The sequence below is a fragment of the Hydra viridissima genome, unplaced genomic scaffold (assembly GCF_058129835.1).
Source record: "Hydra viridissima isolate aposymbiotic clone 2 unplaced genomic scaffold, HvirCarnegie_v1 scaffold_3, whole genome shotgun sequence".
Taxonomy (NCBI): Eukaryota; Metazoa; Cnidaria; class Hydrozoa; order Anthoathecata; family Hydridae; genus Hydra; species Hydra viridissima.
Genome location: NW_028324302.1, coordinates 2851745 through 2872308, shown reverse-complemented (window position 1 = coordinate 2872308; position 20564 = coordinate 2851745). Strand labels below are relative to the sequence as shown.

The window sequence follows — 20564 nt, the reverse complement described above, 5'->3', positions numbered from 1 at the left end:
TTAAAAATGTAAAATACTTTGACTAAAGGTTTTACAAACACGTTTTGTAAATAATATACATAAAAATTCAGTTAAATTTTTCTTATAAAAACTTTTCTTACAATTTATTAAGTATTTCTTTGAACCAGTTACATTTATAAAATGGAAAATTTACTCTGTGTTCCTTCAAAACCAGTAAAATATCTTGTAACTTTTCCTCTTTAATTGTTGAATCGATAAAGTCTTTTACCAATTTAATAGCTCTTTCACAACAGTCATTGACACAGACTAATCTCTTTATAAACCTTTGCATATTTTTATAATCAGAATCATGAGTCCACAAATCAGGTGGACTCTCTAACCACTTTGATAAGTAAGGAACTATTTTAAATATTAGCCAAGAATTTTGACCAACGTAATCATTAAGTTCTGAATTTTCATTTATTTCTACAGGCTTAAACTTTTTAAGTTTAAAGACTTCAGGTAAATTTGTTTTTAACAACTGCTGAGCAACTTTTTCTTTAACTTTATTGTCAAGACTTTTATCAAATAAACAAAAAACAACTGTTTCTTCAGAAAGATAATGACTGTGTCTAAGATAGCTTGAAATAAAAGCTTGAGGGACATCAGCATCAAAATCTTTCATTTTTATCATCTCTTTAACCGTACACAAATCATTATGAGCAGCAGAAGCAATTTGACTTGATTGAAGAAAGTTTTTTGCATAAACTGAAGCTACATATATTGCAGCCTTTGAAAATACTATTTCTTCCTCTAGGGTTAAAAACTTTATGATTGGTTGAGTAAGCTTCATTGCCAAAATGTATAAAGCATCTGCCATAAATCTAGCTTCATGTTCAGCAGCTGGTTTGTGTATAATAAATCCAGGAACTGCCTCCCTTCCTTCCAGAAAAACAATGACATATTGACACAGATGTTTATAATCATTTCTGGGGAAAGTATGAAGTTCCAAAGCTTTCTTGGAAAAAGATAAACTTTTTTTAGCCATATCTTCTAATGGAGTTTCACTAACTTTGCACCACAGAAACTTTGATAACTGATCCATATTTTTTTTAACATTTTCATAATTTATTGGCCAAGCAGCTTTGAATCTTGTGTAAATAGATTTTGATGGACCTTTGCTTTCTGTTTTAGTGATTGCATTTATTGCATGTAAAATATGTCGTTCTTGAGAATGTTTTCTACAAAGAAGCCCTAACAGAGGTCGATTTAAAAGTTCTCCTAAAATACTTATACAACCCTTATTACAACCAGTGTTACATGCTGTTGTGTCAGCACAAATTCCAATTATAAAGCTTTCAATTCCAAACTTTTTTATAACATTAAAACATGCCAATGCTTGATCATATCCTTTTCCTGATTGACATTCAACTATGCCTAGCAGTTCATCCTGTTGCTTTCCATTTGTATTTAAATCCCAGTCTGGACTTGTAACAACAATAGCTAGACGTTCATTTACTTCAGAAATATAGTCTTCATTTAAAGCTGTAACTTTTTTTGTATCAATGTGCAAAATTAAATTACTATTTTTACATTTTTCTTTTATTTTTTCTTTAATTAATTCTGATTCACTTAAATATAAATCTTTTCTTATTTTTTCTACTTTTGTCTTTGAAAGTTTTACTTCATTAAGATTGATATTTCCAGATCTTAAAAATAATGCTAATAATCCTGTCTGTACTCCAACAGAAATTCCAAAACGCCCACAAAATGTTGACGTTTTTTTGATAAGTTCATCAATATCTACTGTTACTGTCACTTTATTTCGTTTTATGTTAGTTGATTGTTTTTCAATTATCATTGATTGTTTATCATTATCAAAATTTTCTAACAAAAATAACTCTTGATTTCCATTAATACAATTGCTATTTGATGAAAATTGTTTTAACTTTGAGTTTTTTGTGGTAGATTCCTCCATTTGCTCAAACTCCTTTGCTTTCCTTTTGCGAAACTCTCTGTTGGAATAAACTTTTTGATATATTTTGTCTATTTTGTCAATTACCATTGTTCTTGCAGTTTTTTGGTCTTCATAAAACAAAATATCGCATTCTTTTGCATCTTTTGATCGAATTCTATCTTTTTCAATTATTTCATAAACTTTTGGGTGCCCTATGTCAAACAATTCTTTTTCTAATGCCAAAAAACTATTTTCATGTAGCTTTTGTGTTTCCGTTTTTTTTGAACGATATGATACCAGTTTCTTGTGATGATATATTAATTTGGAAACATTTTCCCTAAAATAAATTAACAAATTTTTATTTGTCATTTAGCTTAAATTTTTACATCAATAATTATCAATAATTATGTAATAAACTATAAATATTATTTAAATCGATAGCTACCTAATACTTCTACAACTAATGTGTGGTATACCACCCATAAGCCACGGTTTTCTAAGAGCAGAAACAACGCATTTGGGCTGACATGTTTTATCATTACAAAGCAGCTCGTGATTTATATCAAGAGGGCAGGATATAATTTCGGTGTGTTTTTTATTTTTATTGAAATTTAGTAATCTGCAGCAGTGATAAAAATATCTTAAAACGTCGCCTTTCGTAGGCAAACTTCTGCAATCAATTTCGTGGGTTTGTCCTAATAAATATATTTCAGTATTTGAACCACTGATCTCTATAATAACTGGATAGCGCATCTCTAATATCAAAATTCACGCCAAAATCGCCATATTGGAAAGCCCCAGAACAATGAAATCTGAAATGTGCGATAAAGCGATAAAGCGATAAGCCGAAAAACAGAACTTAAAGCTTACGGGATTAAAATTTTTGGGGCTTTCCAATATGGTGATTTTGGCGTCAAAAAATAAGAAGTTTTGCTCGGAGTTGCGCTATCCAGTTATTATAGAGATCAGTGATTTGAACGTGTTGATATTGCCATTTTAAATTTAAAAAGTTACAAACGCAGCGCAGTTAAATTTTTAATTAACATTAAATAAATTATTGCGCGCTGTGCTTATACCTCCGCATAAGTCCGGTAGTGCAAATTAAAAAAAAAAAAAGTTCACTAAAAATGTACTAAATATAAAATATTCAAAACCCTAGGGAGGTCAGGAAATTTTAAATTTTTCAAAATTTTTTTCAGAAAAAGTCTTGTATACCAACATAGAATGGGAAAATAAAGTGTCAAAGTTATAGTTTTTTCGACCCCTAAAAACGGACCTGCCTAACGTACAGTTGCATAAAATAAAAAAAAGTTCAATCACAAAATGAACTTTTTTAAACTTGTTTTCGTAGAAAACAAGTTTAAAAACGTTAAAATAGCACTGAACTTGACAATGCATAGTATTATGAAATGAAATTTTATTAAATTTGAACCCGACCAAAAACGAAGCGAAACTAATTATCGACATCGAAAGCGTTGATACCGGAACCGAACTTAAAGTTTTAAAACTCAATCCCACAGCAGCTTGTGGCACGTGTTCCCGGTGAAGAAAAAAAAAACAAAAAATTTTTTTAGTTGTTTATTATTTTTTTATTTCGTTTTTTAGTATCGTGGAAAATTGATCCTTTAAGTTGACTTTTGAGGAGACTTTTTGAATTATTTTTTTAAGTTTAAAAATTTTTTTTTTGATTGACTCCTACTGTCATTTAAATCTCCCAAGCGACGTCATAGCAACTGATTTTAAACTTGTTTTGCAAAAGATTTTGCGTCAATTTTTTTCTATTGTGAGTGTGAGACAACAGCATAACGTCATCAAGAAAGCATTGCTCGTTTTCGTACTCCATTCCATACATTTTCATTCAATTGGTAAGTGATGATTAAGTGCGTAGACGCGGAAGTCTTTTCAAGGTATTGCGAGTGGTGTGAAATATGTAAAGTCAATGAAAACTTTTTTATGGATTTGCTATTCGAACAAATAAAGGGATTTTGTATCAAATAAAAAAGGCTGTTTATCCTATACTTATTTGTTAACTTTACTGATAATGATTATCGACACAAACTTGTAGAGAAAAATAATTCTTGAAATGTGTGTGACTGCAGAAGTGATCCATTACAATGGCGGTGCAAATGATATTTTAAATATTCTTAAATATTATGGCTTGGCTGGTTAAATTTTTAATAAAAAATCTGTTATAGAAAATAATGGTCGCGTAAAAAAAATGAAATCAAAGTCGTATTAAGAAGGAAAAAAGGTTCTTTAAGTATTGTTTTATTAAGAAATTTTAGAGCATTTAGTAAAATTCAAAACATGAAAACGTGAGAACAGTTTTTAAGCTGGTATCTTCAGGAAATGTTTATTCATTATTGATGCTCCGTTGAGTAGTAAATTGTAAATGCTCCGTATTTGTTATTTACCACTCCGTTTCACAACCATGGGTTTTATGTAAAAATAGTTGGACGATCAGAAAAATTGTCACTAAATTCGTCATAAAATGCTCTTTTTTTGACCTTTAAATAACGGATGGAACAAAATGTGTTTGTGTTTTATCCCTGTATGAATTTGAATAAGTAAAGATATTGTTTCAAAACACACCCTATTATTTCTTTTTTAATAAAAAAATATTTACAATAATTTATTAGAAAAGAATACCATCAGCAGATTTTTTTTTTTTTATCTAATGCAGCACTTTAATGTTTTCAAGTCGAAAAGGTACCGTATAACTTTTAGTTTGATTTGTATTTTTGTGCAGAATGTCAGTTGTGTTACGCATAACTAAATAGTTCATAAAAAAAAACAAAAAACACCAAAGATTATTTTGAACTCTCGTAAACAGAATGTCATATTAGTTTTTTTACATGCCTACCCTAAGACTAAAGTTAGACCTTACTCAAAATTTGCTATCATAAATCAAAATTTGCTATCATAAATTAAAAGTTCGATCGTTATTAAAATGTTGCTGACATTAAAACCTAAGATAATTAAAGTCGGCTTCATGAGTTGAGCAAGTGTTGCGAAATCATTTGGTGGCCGGAACGTTCACTTAAATGCTTCTTAAAATTAATGTTCAAGCTACCAGTATGCTATGAAACGAGCAACTTTGCTTTCATCTGAGACCATCTTTTCGCAGGTATAGGCGCCTTTACGCGTTTAGCAAGAAATAACAACACGTAAGATTAAGAGTCCTTTCCAGACTCCAGAAAAAAGCTTACATTGAGTAAAGAAAAAATAAACATTTTATATTCACAATTTAAACAGCTCCGACAAATTTACCGCTCCAAACGATGCTTTTAAAAGTTCAGGAAAATCCCATAATACACGAAGTAAGATGAACAAATGTTTGTTAGCGAGTTGATATTTAAACAACCCCCTCAAGGAAAGAAGTGTCCAACGATTTCATCACAGTTCTGAGAAATGCCATTTCTTTGCGAGTGCAATCAAAAATTTCTCGAGGATCGTTCGAAGGACAACGCAAACAATTCGGGGCCCAAACCATTGCTAAATTGTTTTCGTCCATTTTAGAATACTGTACATTCGACGGTATCATAAATGCCTAATGAAAAGCAGCCACTTCGTTTTTATTTTCGTTTTTTCGTTATTAAATGTAAACAAAACTTATAAAAGCGATTGACGCAAAAAAAAGCAAAATTAAGAGACGAAGAAAAATATTTCTTACCTGAAGAAGTCGAATAAGATAACTAAATACTAAATTGTTGAGAGTTGGTAACGAGTTCACTATATTTAAGCACACTTCAACGTTTTCACAGTTATGTATGCATTGGTCAGTAAGAACATGTTAAAGAAACTAAAAAAGATGATTTTACCAGAAACAAAAATACAATTGGTAAAAATATGACATCTGAATTTAGCAAAACCTTTGTCGGTATTATTGCTATTGATTATCTTTTCTTATATTACACATCATGATAAATTATTAGCCTATAAGTCATTTCTAAAACTGAAAGTATCTCTCATCTGTGTCCTGCCTCTTCACATTTTAAATGTTTTGAACTTTTTAAAGTAGAAAATCTATTAACACTGCTTTAATAAAACATTTAGAAAGGAAACATTTAGAAAGGAACATTTAGAAAGGATATTAGAAGCGTTGCGGTATAAGGGGCTCGTAAAAATCTCTAAACCAGAGTTTGAGTAAAGAAGCAGCCACGTGAGGCTCGTTCATGTGCGATGGAGTTTTCCAATTGTCTACATGTACTTTGAGTGAATTTACTTCATCGATATCACCCGGCACTCTGAAAAAAAAATTTTTAAATAAAATTTCATTTTAGAATAGATTTTTCTTCAATAAATAAAAAAAGAAAACATGGTGAGTTTTTTAAAATTATAATAAGATCTTCATGCCTAAAATAAAGTTGATTTTTAGGTCAAAAAAATTTCACCTAAAAATGCCCTCCGTCTGAAGACCGTTATGCATGAGAATAGCTTCAGTTAGTGTTGTCAAAATCCATGGTAGTCTATTATCGGGATAATGTTCCATTTGCATTTCCATTATATCTTCTAGAGTATTACCAAACATTGACGGATTGAAAACGCGTTTCTAAAATTTATTATAGGAAAATAACTTTAAAATAAAACACAACTATAAGTAAATTTGAGCAATCGAGACGTCAAAGATATCTTAGAGGAATTCTATTAACAAAATTTTTATTCAAAGTTAGAAATGAAAGGTGCGGAGCACCTAATTTCTCATACAATGGTTATTAAGTCCTCAAGGATTTTTCATTACCTCGACGACTTCCAAACCTCCTGCGTGAGAAAGTTATGCAGAAATGTTAATTGCTTACAATTGCAGATTTGATTTCCTCTATTGTCGGTCCTTTCAACCCCCTCTTTGCTCCAGTCTGACAAATTCTTTCCAGTTGTTTGTAACAATGTTTTGCGTACAAATCTAAACGCACCTAGAAAAAAAATTTAAAATTTTAACAAAAAAAAAGTAAATTTAACAAATATTGAATTCAAAAATGAATTTAAAGTGAAGAAAGGAAGTTTTATATAAACCTATATAAATTGAATTTTTCAAAACTTTTTTTTTTTAAATTAACAAATAAAGACTGTCCGGAATAATACCATATTCTAAACCATAAATTTCTATTTTAAAGGGACATAAATATAATTCTCACAAAAGTGATTCTCGAAATATTTCAAAAACCACATGTTCATTATCATTCTGAACAGACTTTAAAAAATCTTTAAAAAAATGCAGAAGAGAAAAACAAAGGTTTCAGCACCGTTGTATTATTTTCTTCAGGTTCCAGATGTCTATAGATGTATCCTTCCAAGTAAGCATGAAACTTGCTTGAAGGCGGGAAGATTGATAGACATGCTGTAATTAGCTCCCAACCCCGCGTTAAACTTGCTCTAAAAAAAAAAGAAACTATTTAATACCAAAGCCACACTCATAAAACATCTATCAGATATGTTTATTAAAATATTTAACAATACCAAGCATCAACAATATTTACAACAACATTTACTAAAATAAATAAATAAATTATACTAAAAAACTATAGAATTTTAAAAATCTTTTAGTTGGTTTATAACTTACTTTTGTTGCAAAAATTTAGAGAATTTTAGAATATGACTTTTTAGGGGAGCCTTAAGATTCTATTACTTTTTACATTTTTTTTTTATCATGCAACTCATTTTTGATTTTACTTACTAAGATCTAAGTTCTACTGAAATTCATAATTTTTAGTAAATTTCTTATTTTAAGCATAGAGTTTTGATTAAAGTATTTGCTGTAATTTTATTGAAACATTACTTATTGTGCATCACATACATTTTGTTGGCACAGAATTTGTGACAATTTGTTACAAACAAATCCATAACTAGCACCAGTTTTACGGAATTTTAAAGGGTTAAAAACTGGACTGCCTTGAACATGGTTCGTTGAATTCTAATCATTAAAGCCTCCCTCAGACTTGACCCTGTGCTTGAACCTTAGAGAATTCTATAGGATATAATTTTCAGAGAAATCAGGCCTAGAGAATTGCCTACTTTAGAAAAGTAATTTTATCAGAAAAGACACTTCCCATGTTTTTCGTTGAAAGTTAATATTAAAAACAAATTGAAAATTCATTATTTCCAATATATGTTTAATTTAACTAAAAAATGAAGAAACTCAATGCAGTGTTTCCTGCTGACTCACATTATTAGTAATCATACAATTATGTGTGCAACAGCTAAGAGCTCATCAATAATAAGTTTGAAACAGTTAAGAGCTTGTTAAATTAGATCTGATTAGATCAATTAGCAGAGCACTTCTTTCAAAATATGAAAAAGGGATAAATTAAAAAAAACAACTAAAAAAACACTTTTTTTTTAATAAAAGAAAAAGAGATAGCATAGCAAACAAAGTTGTATGAGAAGCAATATAATAATAAATTTTCTGACAAGTAGTTGACTGAAGGGAATGTGTATCTAGCGCAAGTAATATATTGTGATTGTCAAGTTCTATCAGGCACTGATCTTTAGATTACATAATATGAAATTATAAATTTTTTCATATATATTTTAAAAATTGCTATTAGAACAAGGCAGACTGCAATTGTCTCAACCAGACAACAAGAAATAGAAGCTCCCTCATCTAGTGATTAACAAAAAAAATTATTTAAGCCTCCTGTTATTATTATGTTTAGCAAATTATTAGGGTGTGTGTCATTTTTCTGTGTCTTCCAGGCTAGCAAAGGTAACTCTAGATCCCATGTTTGAGGCAATTTGCAGAGCATAAAAAAAGGTCAAATTTTTGAAGAACATGTAAAAGCAGCCGAAATAAAATTGACTAGTTTCTTTGTTGAGCACAACTTACAATTCTGTAGATCATTTAACTTACTTGACTAAAAACTGTATCCTGACTTAAAAATTGCTGAGTCTATAAAACTAAAGAAAGATAAATGTATAGCTACAATTAAAATTAGAGCAACATTTTTTTTCTCTCAAAAATTTAAAATTTAAAAAAAAAAAGCGAAAATCCTTAAATATTTTTTTAAAATTGCACCTGAGAGAATAAACGGAATCTCAAGAAAAGATCTTTTCAATGACCTCTTGAAAAAGAAACACTGAGAGGTCATTAAAAAATGAACAAGTAAAGTGTACTTTTCTTTTTGCATAGTAAGATATTTTTTACACTCTTTAAGAAACCTCAATATTCCATAAAAAAAAAAGCCATAAAAACCTCAATATGTTGTGCTCTTTAAGAAACCTCAACATTCCATAAAAAACCATAAAGACTTTGTTGTGCTCATTGAACTTTAATTCCTACTGTTGTGATAAAAATTAGTTTTTAAATTAAAAATGGTTTTCATGGAAATATGGGGGAATACTTTAGCGTTATAACCATTTGCATCTTTTTTTCGCTTCTAAATATTGAAAAAATAATTGAAGTGACAGAGTGATAAAAATTTCTTTTTTAGTAAAGGAGAGGTTTTTGGCTGTCATATAAACAAGAAAAAAAAACCCACATATATTTCATTTAAAAACAACATTATTTTTCCTCTCTGGATATTTACTTTATTGCTTAGTGTAATATATGCAAATAAAATAATGAAAAAGTTTTTACAAATTTTAGTTTTTAAATATAAATTTGCTTACGCTTTAAGGTTTCCGGTGGTCTGTTTACAGAGCTGAATATAAATTTCATCACGAAGTACTGGCGTGCTCCAACCTTTTGTTGTTATCTCCACAGACAAAGCTTCAGCTGTTTTACGAGTTGATTTATCTCCCATATACTGAAGTATCACTATAAAAATACTATTTTATTACAAACAACATTGTTTATTAATATATATTATATTTATTATTACTCAATATAAATCAATGTAAAAATCTATATATTATTCAATGTAGTATACAATATATGATACTAAAATTATATGAGAAAATATTATTAAAACACACAACTAGCTAATGAAAACAACTAATACTTTATTCAAGAACCATACTGCAAAATATGTAAACAAGACATAAAAAATATTTTTAAGAACTCTAAAATTTCTTAATTTCTCACTGTTCCCCAGAAATGCATTTAGCCCTAACCTCATGACCCAAGATATTCTTTTAGATGGATGAAAGAGCGTACCTTGTAGTTTTCAAATATTTAAATCTTGAAATCAGGAAGGTTTGCCAGAGAAATTTGCATTTTAAACTTCACCAAAAATAAGGTGGTTTTAATGGCACAAATAACAACTCAGTTTTGCATTTTTACAGCATGCAATTATTAAATTATACATTTTTTCCGAAATTTATTGTGATGGAGATTCAATCTGATTGTGTTTTAATTAGTATTTAAGAATTAGGGAAAATATCTAACCAATCTGACAGTAATTTTAAAAGATTAACTACTTAATAAGAGTACTTTGCATTTAAGGTATATAGTTACGAGTTTTGAACAAAAAGTATCATTGATCAAAATGCCTCTAACAAGAAGCCATGAAGAAAACTGAAAAGTTTTCTGCTTTATTTGTTTTAAAAAGGCTCAACATGAATTAACTGAATTTGTTAAGCAAAAAGCATTGGAAGTTTTGAAAAAGAATGTTAATTTTAAAAATGTCCATGTCTCAAAAGGTTTTCGTGAAAGTTGCAGATCATATATCAGAAGGCTAAGTGAGGGGCGTTCTGCTCCACTGCCAGAGCCTTTTGATTTTGAGTCAAAAAAAACGATTTATATCAGCCAAGCTTCTGGTGGGAATTATTTTCTAGTTCAATTAGGTACAAATGTAATTTATTACCAAACATCTGATATCACCTTAAACTGTTTTTAATTTTTGCTTCTTTAATTATTTTTTGATTTTTAGGATCATCAAAAACAGCAGTCTAATATGTTTAAGCTGGCATCCACTTTAAATAACATTTATGGAAAAAAAACTAAATGAAACAAATTTCCGTGAAAAATTACAAAAATTAACCAAAGAAGTCTTTGGAAATAATTGCTCGAATCACATTACCAAAATGGTAATTAATGGAGGTGGAGGATTTTTAAAGGTGAGCTTAGGAATGATAACTCAGAGACTTTTGAATCAGCAACGTCATTCTCAAAAAATCTTTTTCACCAAAACAGTTCTAAAGCTTCTGGTGTCAATCAATAGTTGATGGTTGCAATTTGCAAAGATTTGCCTGAAACTTATGCCACTGTTAAAACTTTGATGGATCTTGTGCATGCAGATAAGCATCAATTGCAACATCAGTTCCAGAGATCTGCATCAAACAGGGTTCCTAGAACAATTGGATCAAACAAAAAAGCTTACAATTAATAATGTCACTGCCAGAAAAGACATCAAAGCAGTAAAATATTTAGAAAACATGGCTCACCTTTCAATTTTCAATTTTGTTTTTCGCTCCAATTTCAGAACAAAACAAAACACTGTTAGCAGACTTCAATGCCAAACAAATATAAAGAATCCATTTAATTTGCTCATATGCCAATAATTTAGAAGGATTTTTGTTATTAAATAAAGAATTTTAACAGAAGAATTTTTGCTACTCTCAAAGCATGATGCTTCAAATCCTTTAAAATTAAAAAGAATTTTTGTCTTAAATTGATGTTTATCAAATAATAAACTTGATGTTTATCAAATATCTGTTACATAACATATTAAAATATCTTTGTTAAAAAATTTATAAACAATCCCTTAAAGAAAATGAATCAATAAATATGCTAAAAAAATTCAAAACTGAGTTGTCATTTGGGCCATAAAAAAAACCTTATCTTTGGTGAAGTTTCAAATGCAAATTTCTCAGGCATACTTTAATGCCTGATTTCAAGGCTTACATTTTTGTAAACTACAAGTCATACTCTTTTAACAACCCAAAGGATTTTCTCTGGCCATGAGGTTAGGGCTAAATAATAGAATTTTGGGGAACAATGTTCTGATTGGTGATTCGATCATCACAGAATTCTTTTGGTTTTAAATACTTTAAAGGATTTAAAGTTAAATAAATAATACATAACAATTCAACAATATTATGTAAAATACAAAAATGTAACAAGAAGCCAAAGCAAATTATCTTCTTTTATTCTAATTAACTTTGATGCAAGTATTTTTATTGTCATTAAAAATTTTGGGTAACAATAAGAAATCAGCGATGTTTGCTAACAATAAGAAATCAGCGATGTTTGATATGTTTGTGTGTCACCAAAAACATATCAAAAGCTTAACAAAAGTAAAAATTTTAAATTTTGAAAAAGGTAAAAGATTTAATCAGCTAAGAATCTTTACTCAGAGTTGCTGATTTAATTAAATTAACATATATGTTTGGCTAATGTTTAAAGTAAAATTCTCAAGAAAGAGCTCCAAGTAAATGATACAAAAATTAAAGTAACTAAAACATGAATATTAGAGATAAATTTCTAAAAAAACTATACTGCAGCAGTAAAAATGTTGCCGTGAATATTTATATTGTTAAAAATCACATATAAAAAAAACTTGCATTCAATTATACTGCCACTAGAAAAACTATGGGATTTAGAACAATGTTTTTTGACAATAATTAAAATATTTGAGAAATTTTTGATAAGAATGAAATATAAGCTCACATTTAAAGACCTCCACTGCTTCTTTGCGTAGACGCTTATCACGCGTAAGAACCATAGGTTTTTTTATGGGTGACTATAAGTAAATAATTTTATTCAATAAAACATGTCATTGTGTTTCATGCATAAAATGGTTACCACTTTTGAAATATTTTGTTTTGAAAAAAAAAAAAAATCCTAGCTGTATTATTACTCAATAATTTAACCTTTGACCATGAAAGCATGCTGTGAATGGACATTCGCCTGCGCAACAACCCTGTTCGATGTGTACTTAATGGTGGAGCACTTTCTGGGACTTCAGTTGATGACAATTTTCTATTTCCTTTGGAAGACATTGACTACAGCAAAGAAATATTTTTTTCATCCAAATATTAAATTTAAAAAGAAAAAAAAAAATGTAAAAAATATTAAAAGGCCCTGAACAATAAAGCTGCATTATTTTGCATTACTTAAAACTCATTATTAATCAAAATATCCTTAACAATCTAATGAGTGCTAAGAATATTTGGTAAATAATGAATTTTATTAAATAACATAGAGTTGAAAAACATACTAAATTCATCATTGAGGCTGGTCGAAAGTTGACATCTGAGCTTACAGAAGGTTTGGAAAATTTCGCTCGTTTTTCAACATCCAAAGGATCTGATTTCATCCGTGTTAAAGGACTTCGTTTGACAGGTATAAAACGATCAGATTCTCCTGAGGACAATATTCGTTGAGAAATTTGTGTTTCTGGCTCATGCAGTCGTTCATAGCATGATGTACCTTTACAAAATAAACTTAATTTTAAATATGTTGGATAAAAGTCTTTCAAACCAAATGAGGATAAACGAAACAAAAAAAAAGCTCTTTGAGTCTGTAAATAACAAAACTTACGGTTTGATTGATTTGGTTCAGTACCAAAAAGAGTTGGACCTGACTCAATGACTTCATTTGAGGGGGGAGACCTGGAAAAAAAAAACTAGTCATTAAAAAAAAAGTTCACGCACATTTCAAAAAATTTGAACCAATAAATTTGAACCAATAAAAATCTTGAAACAAAGAATTTGAACCAATAAAAATCTTGAAACAAGAAATTGTTAACATAACATTGAATAATTATGTAAAAAATCTTCATTTCACATTAAGTGATGCTTCAAAGCATTTTAAGCAGTCATAGACACCACAAATCAAACTGTTAGGAATTTAAACTTTAATACAAATTGTAATATTATATGAATTTAGCTTCATTTTTAATTTCCAGAACATAAGTGGGGTTTTGGGCAGTGAACTTTAAAAAAACCTTTACTTTTCAAATAGTTAAATGTTTAATAAGTAATTTTTCTTTTGTCAAATATTCTGATTATTGTCAGCTTTAAACTTTAATATACTATATACTATATGATATATATATATATATATATATATATATATATATATATATATATATATATATATATATATATATATATATATATATATATATATATATATATATATACATTATAATAAATATGTATCATAAAATATCATAAGTAACCCAATCCAAAAAGTAAGTTCTCAAAGAGTCTAATAATTTTGAAAGTAAGTCTCCTAAACTAAAGTAAAATTAAGTGATTAAAGTACTATTGTAAATAATTAAAATATGTAAGTAATTACAATAATATGTAAATAATATAAAATGTGGAGTAATTGTAATAATATCAATTATATTATCATTATAAGTAATTATTATAATAATATAATAAAATTATTAAAAATATAAGTAAATTAACTTTTAAAGCCCTCAAAAAAATAAAAACCTTATTTTCTTTTATATAGGATTAAAATTCATCAATGAAACTGATCCGAGATTCAAATTACAATCTTACAATCATATCAGCAAAACTTAAGACGAAATTAAAAAGGGGGGTTAATCTAACATATATTGTAAAATACTATTGCGTTGTTTTGATGCTATAAATAGATGGAAAGAAAGAAAATTGATTACAAAAAGTCAAGATTTTGCTTTACTGAAAAAATACATTCACAAAAGTACTTTTTAAAAAACAATTTATGACATTTTAAAGGCTTTTATGAGGTAGTGCAACATATTTTAAGAAGCTTTTAGACAAAACAACAGCAAAAAAAGCCACCATGTAAAAAAAAAAAATATTTGAAGCTAGTATGAAGCTTTTATGAAGTAGCCAGCTTCAAAGTAGCAATTAAATCTCATAAATAAAAAAAGTCATAAAACTATTCTATTAGCTGAAGGGGAAATAAGAAATTTTTAACCATAAACTGCAGATATCTTACACTTTATACCTGAAAAATGGGCACCCAACTCTCTGGATACACATTGTCATCATAAATAATATTTATTATTCCTAAATACTAAATGCCAAAAAGCTTTTTAAAATGGACTAAATAAATAAAGAAAATATATTACAAAATACAAAAATAATATTCATATAATATAAAATAAAACTTGATAAAAAGCTATTTAAACTATTTATCAAAAGGAATAAACTATAATAAATTTTTTGATTGCAGTTTTAAAACTCACATGAGAAAATGAAAACATTCCCAAAGAAAACCAAAGCACCTTTTTTTCCAAAGAATAGTTCATTCATTCTGAATGAACTGTTTAGATGTTGTGTACAAATACACAGAGTGAGGAACTCACAGTGAGCAAGTTTAAAAATTGGAAATTTTAAGAGGTTTTTGTGTATTTTTAAAAAATTATAAGCAGTCTTCTTAAATGAAAAACTCAAATAATTATGATTAATTTCTTAAATTAAACTCCTACAGATGAATGTCAAAAAAAAAGAAAACTCATTGATGGATGACTCATACTTTGCTTCCACAAAAAACTTAAGATTTATAAGTCTTTAAAGCAAAAATGAGTCATCCATTAACAAGTTCGTAAGTTTTGTAACATTAAAAACAAGAATCCCAGAGATTAATTTTAGAAAATGTTCTTTTGAGAGGTGAACTTTAGCAAAGAACTCTATTTAACTTTAATTAACAAAAACATTTCATAGATGCTTAAATTTGTTTACTTTCAATCAACTTAAAAAATCAATTAAACAAACTAGGAGATGAGGAAATCTCCAGCATCCACTTTAAACTATATTTATCTCTAAATAAATAAAAGTTTAAGACCCTTAAATCTTTGAATGCAATCTTCATCGGAAGGATTAAAGATAAGGTATAATTACACAAATTTAAAAATACTCAAGAGAATTTACAAGAAAAAAAATAATTAAAGTTCTTATCAAAACTGATTAACCACAAAAAACTGCTGTCTTAAAGAATTATTTAAAAAGCAAACAAGATTTTAAAACATGAATAAAAAATCAAATCAATGCCACTTGCATCAATTCACACTCCACTGTTATGATGTATTATTAATGTGACTGTATTCATTAGACTCGCTTATTAATCATTCTTAACACTTGAAGCATTTATACTTAAACTCAAACTACCACACATAAAGTATATTTCAATACAAAAGCACCATTATTAAAATCATTTTGATCTTTATCTTCTTCAAAATATAAAAATTTATAAATCTAAAAATGACAAATGTTACTTTTTAATAAACTCAGCCAGTTAACATTAAACATTAAATTTTGAAGCATAAAAGAACGTAAAGTTAGCAAGACAGTAAAGTAGCAAGGAAGTTTCAAGAACTAAAGAAAGAAATTCCTTTTTGTATTTTTTAATAGTGACTCTTTTACTCAAAATCAAAATCACAAGGATATGTTTGTTATGATGTAACACAACACTAAGACTATATTATACCAATACCACATCATCAATGAAATATAATATGGCTTAAAAAGAACTCAATCTAATTTTACATGTAATTATATTAATCATTATAAATTATTTTAATAAAAATTATTTTAACAAAAATTAATTTAAATTTTTACATTTTTCATTAGTTTTATTTAACTTTTCAGTGAGTCTAAATCACATTTCCCTCTGCCAAATAAATATTACTTACAAATGCACCAAACTACTTTCCTCCACATTTGAAATTTTATTGTGTGAGTTGGGCTCATCATCAGACACATTATCATATACTGATAAAGTATTCTTGACATTATCATATAAAGAAATTTGACGTTGCTTTGCACTTGTAATTACATCAGGCGGAGGAGGTGCACTAGGAATATTCGAATAACATGGAACTTCACTGGATGAGCAATCAAATGAATTTTCAATTATAAAGTCTGTATGAGATAAACGAAGTGACTCTTGTCCAATTTGGTGAGATGCTTTGGGAGAGGAGCTGGTAGAAGTGTGGTTAAAAGAAACTCTTTCATTACTTTTTTGTATTTCAGAGGGTGTTGATTGTGATTTAGAATAATTTGGACGACTCATAGGCTAAAACATATTAAAGAATATTACATTAGAGGAATGAAATAACAATTCTTTGAAATAATATGAAAATATGATATGAAATATAAAATAAATAATATGAAAAGTTGAAAAAAATTAAAAAAAAAGTTTAATAAAAAAAGTTAAAAAAGTTGAAAAAATATGAAAGTTTAAGTATCTAATACTCACTTTAGGGCTTGGCTCAGTTACAACATGGCCGTCTACAACATCAGATGAGTTCAAAAATGTTAGCTCATTTGAATTAAAAAGTGATTTATCACAGCGGGGAGGTTTTGGTGGAGCTTTGGCACGAAGGGAAGAATAGCTAGATTTTGGTTGTATAGGGGAAAGACCAGCACAAGGTAAAAACTCATGAGCACTTTTTTCAGTTTCAGACTGAGGAAACTGTCTGTTAGTAATCAACTCTGATGTGTTTTGTTCTTTAATTGAAAGCCTTTCGGTTGTATCCTTACATTTCTCATAGACGCTGTTGTCATTACTATCATTTGATGACATATTTACAGCAGGCTCATCAAAACCACCTTGTATAGTTGAACCAACATTTTCATATTCATTTGAAACATGATCATTTGCACTGCTACTGCAAGTCGGTTTGCTCAACAGCTTTTGAGAGGCTTCTTTTGCTTTTAACATCTAAAAAGAATTATTTAAAAATGTAATGTAAGTAAATGTATATGCTTAACTGTAGTAAAGATATTTTACCATACATAATATAATACTTTACCATACACAATATAAGCATCAGTTAAAAATTATAAATTTGACAATTACTTAAGTATTGAAAATCTAACAGACAGCAAAAAATAAATATTGGTTTAAAACTTGCAGATAAGTATTATGTTTAAAGACACAATTCAAAATAAAGCAACTCATAAGTGACCACAACAACTTTTAAAGATGCTTAAAAAGTGATAAACATCTTCTTATTTTTTAGACACAGTGTAACTCAGCCTGTAACTCAGTAAATTAGGGTAAATCAATATTGCCTTATTTAATTAAATAAATATTTTGCCCTAACCTGAAGATTTGATAAAGGTATAATATCTCCATCCTTTGGTTTTCTCCATACTGTTTTCTGAGAAGTTGCATTATAGTAATAGTTTTTTTCTGTATTTGTATCAAATAATTCCCACCATTGATTGGCGTGAGTTGGTTTCCTGAAAAAATTATTCAAAGGTAATATAATATCAACTTAAGTAACTTTAGAAAACCTCTATCATGTTTTTAGCAACAGCTTACAGAGTTTAGTAACTGTTCTTATACATTTTATCTATTATTTGACTACCTTTATAGCTTTTATTTAACAGGCATTTTCAAATATACAGATTTATTTCAATGATCTTTTTACTTTTATCAAAAACATATAAAAACAAGCTATGTAAAATAAAATCTTTCTTTTTTTCAAAAAAATTTGTTGATATGTGCTATATATGTTAAAAGCTCTGATCAAAAGACGTCATTTCCCTTCCTTGATGAATTAACGCTTCAGCAAACCGTATTTATTATGTTTATTCCTTGCATTTTTAACTTACTTTGTTGTCGTTATTGTAGTGACTTTGTATATTTGATTAAAGCCTAATATTTAATATTGTATTTTGTTGCGGGCTCATAACAATTTAATCAAATATATAAAAATGGATACCAAAATATTTAAAAAAGTTCTTAGTGACCATCTGAGCAAAGAGGATTATATTTATAGAGATATATATGATAAACATTAAAAAGTAACTTAGTAACTTATGATAATATTAATGGATCATAAGTACTGTTTTCTTACTTACCATTTACTCTGATTTTTTTGTTAAAGTTTTCTTTTATTGTTTTTTTTTTTTTTTTTTTTAAGAAAAAAATAAAAAAATAAAAACAAAACAAAAATTTAACATGTTAAATACAATTACATTCTTTAAAATATTTGAAAGATCTGTGTCTTCAAAGTTTGTTTTCACATTTTCTCCACTAAGCATAAAATTGTGATGATGCATTCTTACTTTGAGGCATTGATGTTTATATTATAATATTACTAGTACTAAAAACAATCTTACACACTGACACCTTCAGGTGGTTCCCACATACACTGGCCAGTTTTAACATTAGCAAACATATGCTCCTGTCGACTAGGTTCGATTATTTCCACCCATTCAAAGCTAAATAAATAAATAAATTTAAAAACCTCTCTTCTAACAACATGAATCTTTTTCTAACAACATGAAGCAAACACTGACAACACACACACACACACACACACACACACACACACACACACACACACACACACACACACACACACACACATCTTAATTAGCATATAGCTAAATACAGATAATATTAACGAAAATTGTAAGATCAGAAAACACAAAAAACTTTTACTTTAAACTAGTTTACTTCACTAGTTTACTAAACCAAAATTTATCAGAACCTATTTAGATTTTGAAAACAATTGCATACAAAAATATTGCAAAGCTATACCATCTAACAATGTTGCAACATCTTACTTATCACAATGAGCAACTTATAGTTAACTACGTCCAAGAATCGAATATATTTCATAGAAAATACTTGCCTATTTCAGGACATAAAAATATAGGCCTAATACTTACCTCTCCATTCTTAAATACTTTTATTAAGTTGCATTACTAACGTACAACATTGAGGTGTTGTTTATACATGATAATTGCAAAATTTCTGTTCTCGTTAAACGCCATCTTAAAGAAAATGTAAACTCTCGATTCGACCGAACAATAACATAAATTATACGGTGTTTCTAGAAGGGCTAATATAAATATTGAATACGCATTAAAAATTTCTTCACAAATGAAAGGCTGATTAATGCTATTATAAACTTATGACAACGGTGAGGATAAAGCCCTTAACCCTTTTCAACATATAAACTGTATACAATGTTAAAGATAAACGATATACACTGAGTTATATTCTTCTGCTCCTATACAAAAATACACTTCGCTTCTACTAAAAATTAAGCGATGAAAAGTTACACAAACAACATTAATTACTTATGTTAAACTTTAACCAAGTAAGGCCTGGAGTTTTTCCTAAACAAGCGACTTTTATTATTTGTAGCCCTTTAAAAATTACAAATATTTAAAAAGTGTTTATACATTTATGAGAATGCTTTCCGTTATTTCAGAGGAGTAAAAAATTAAGTTAAAAAAAAAAAAAAATGCATCTAAACGGAGTAGGGTCTCTCAAGCTCATTTGAGAAGAACTAGTCCGTTTAGGCGCATTTTTCAAACAAGAAAAGATTTACGAAAAGATTTAAATGAAATAATTTAAATTGACAATCACGATTCAAATTAAGAAAAATAACTATATAACATGCTTCTTCCCCAAAAATTAGCCAGAGTTCAAAGGGGAGCCATAATACTCATTCAAATTCGGAACAATTGGGTCAATGGATGTTGATTTTGGATTGCTCGTTTGATTTTAATGTTTCGAAATTTGAAAGGAAAAAAAAAAAAAAAAAAAAAAAAAAAAAAGTTGCTGAACGAAGAGTCGAATTTTACAAACTTCCGCAACTCATTTCATTTTTTATAGATTACGAAATATTGACTGTCAACATTGAAATACAATCTTCAGTACTTTTTCCTTATTTTTCAATGTGGCAAGAATTTTGTTCAACAATCCGAACTGGATAGCATTTAATTAGCATCTACTATTTTTAAAAAAATCTGCGTTGTAAAGGAAATTCGAACGTAGGACGTAAACAAAGGAACTTCGCAATCAGATTTTGCTACGTTT

At 28.2% G+C, this 20564-nt stretch overlaps 2 protein-coding genes across 4 annotated transcripts; both read right to left on the bottom strand.

The window, feature by feature from the left end:
• LOC149890598 (uncharacterized) lies at positions 1-2739 on the bottom strand. Its single transcript, XM_090083399.1, has 2 exons — positions 2343-2739; positions 1-2234 (listed from the first exon to the last, which is right to left on the bottom strand). Exons 1-2 carry the CDS (start codon positions 2648-2650, stop codon positions 98-100), a joined length of 2445 nt encoding a protein of 814 aa, XP_089939525.1. The 5' UTR covers positions 2651-2739; the 3' UTR covers positions 1-97.
• A 2326-nt stretch (positions 2740-5065) lies between these two features.
• On the bottom strand, positions 5066-19585 carry LOC145199729 (rho GTPase-activating protein 39-like). 3 transcript variants are annotated; one of them, XM_090081343.1, is made up of 16 exons: positions 19406-19585; positions 18851-18952; positions 17827-17965; positions 16977-17441; positions 16411-16793; positions 13317-13387; positions 12994-13205; positions 12647-12778; positions 12444-12516; positions 9503-9650; positions 7141-7270; positions 6697-6810; positions 6292-6449; positions 5992-6144; positions 5571-5679; positions 5066-5447 (listed from the first exon to the last, which is right to left on the bottom strand). In XM_090081343.1, the coding sequence occupies exons 1-16, from the start codon at positions 19411-19413 to the stop codon at positions 5253-5255; spliced, it is 2592 nt and encodes an 863-aa protein (XP_089937469.1). In that variant the 5' UTR covers positions 19414-19585; the 3' UTR covers positions 5066-5252. The 3 variants fall into 3 exon arrangements, with proteins under 3 accessions (XP_089937469.1, XP_089937471.1, XP_089937470.1); XM_090081345.1 differs by lacking the exons at positions 16411-16793; positions 16977-17441; positions 17827-17965; positions 18851-18952; positions 19406-19585 and adding an exon at positions 14965-15267; XM_090081344.1 differs by lacking the exons at positions 16411-16793; positions 16977-17441; positions 17827-17965; positions 18851-18952; positions 19406-19585 and adding an exon at positions 14724-14854.
• Positions 19586-20564: the final 979 nt, after the last annotated feature.

What these genes read in the sequence shown, in the direction of transcription:
- LOC145199729 (XM_090081343.1), bottom strand. An exon ending in GAAAGTAGTTTGGTGCATTT is followed by an intron (nt 13,388 to 16,410) that starts GTAAGTAATATT and finishes TTTTTTTTCCAG; the next exon opens with GTCTCCCCCCTCAAATGAAG. An exon ending in ACCACCGGAAACCTTAAAGC is followed by an intron (nt 7,271 to 9,502) that starts GTAAGCAAATTT and finishes TTTTTTTTTTAG; the next exon opens with AGCAAGTTTAACGCGGGGTT.
- LOC149890598 (XM_090083399.1), bottom strand. Translation starts at nt 2,650, where the DNA reads ATGCGCTATCCAGTTATTATAGAGATCAGTGGTTCAAATACTGAAATA. An exon ending in ATTAGTTGTAGAAGTATTAG is followed by an intron (nt 2,235 to 2,342) that starts GTAGCTATCGAT and finishes AATTTATTTTAG; the next exon opens with GGAAAATGTTTCCAAATTAA.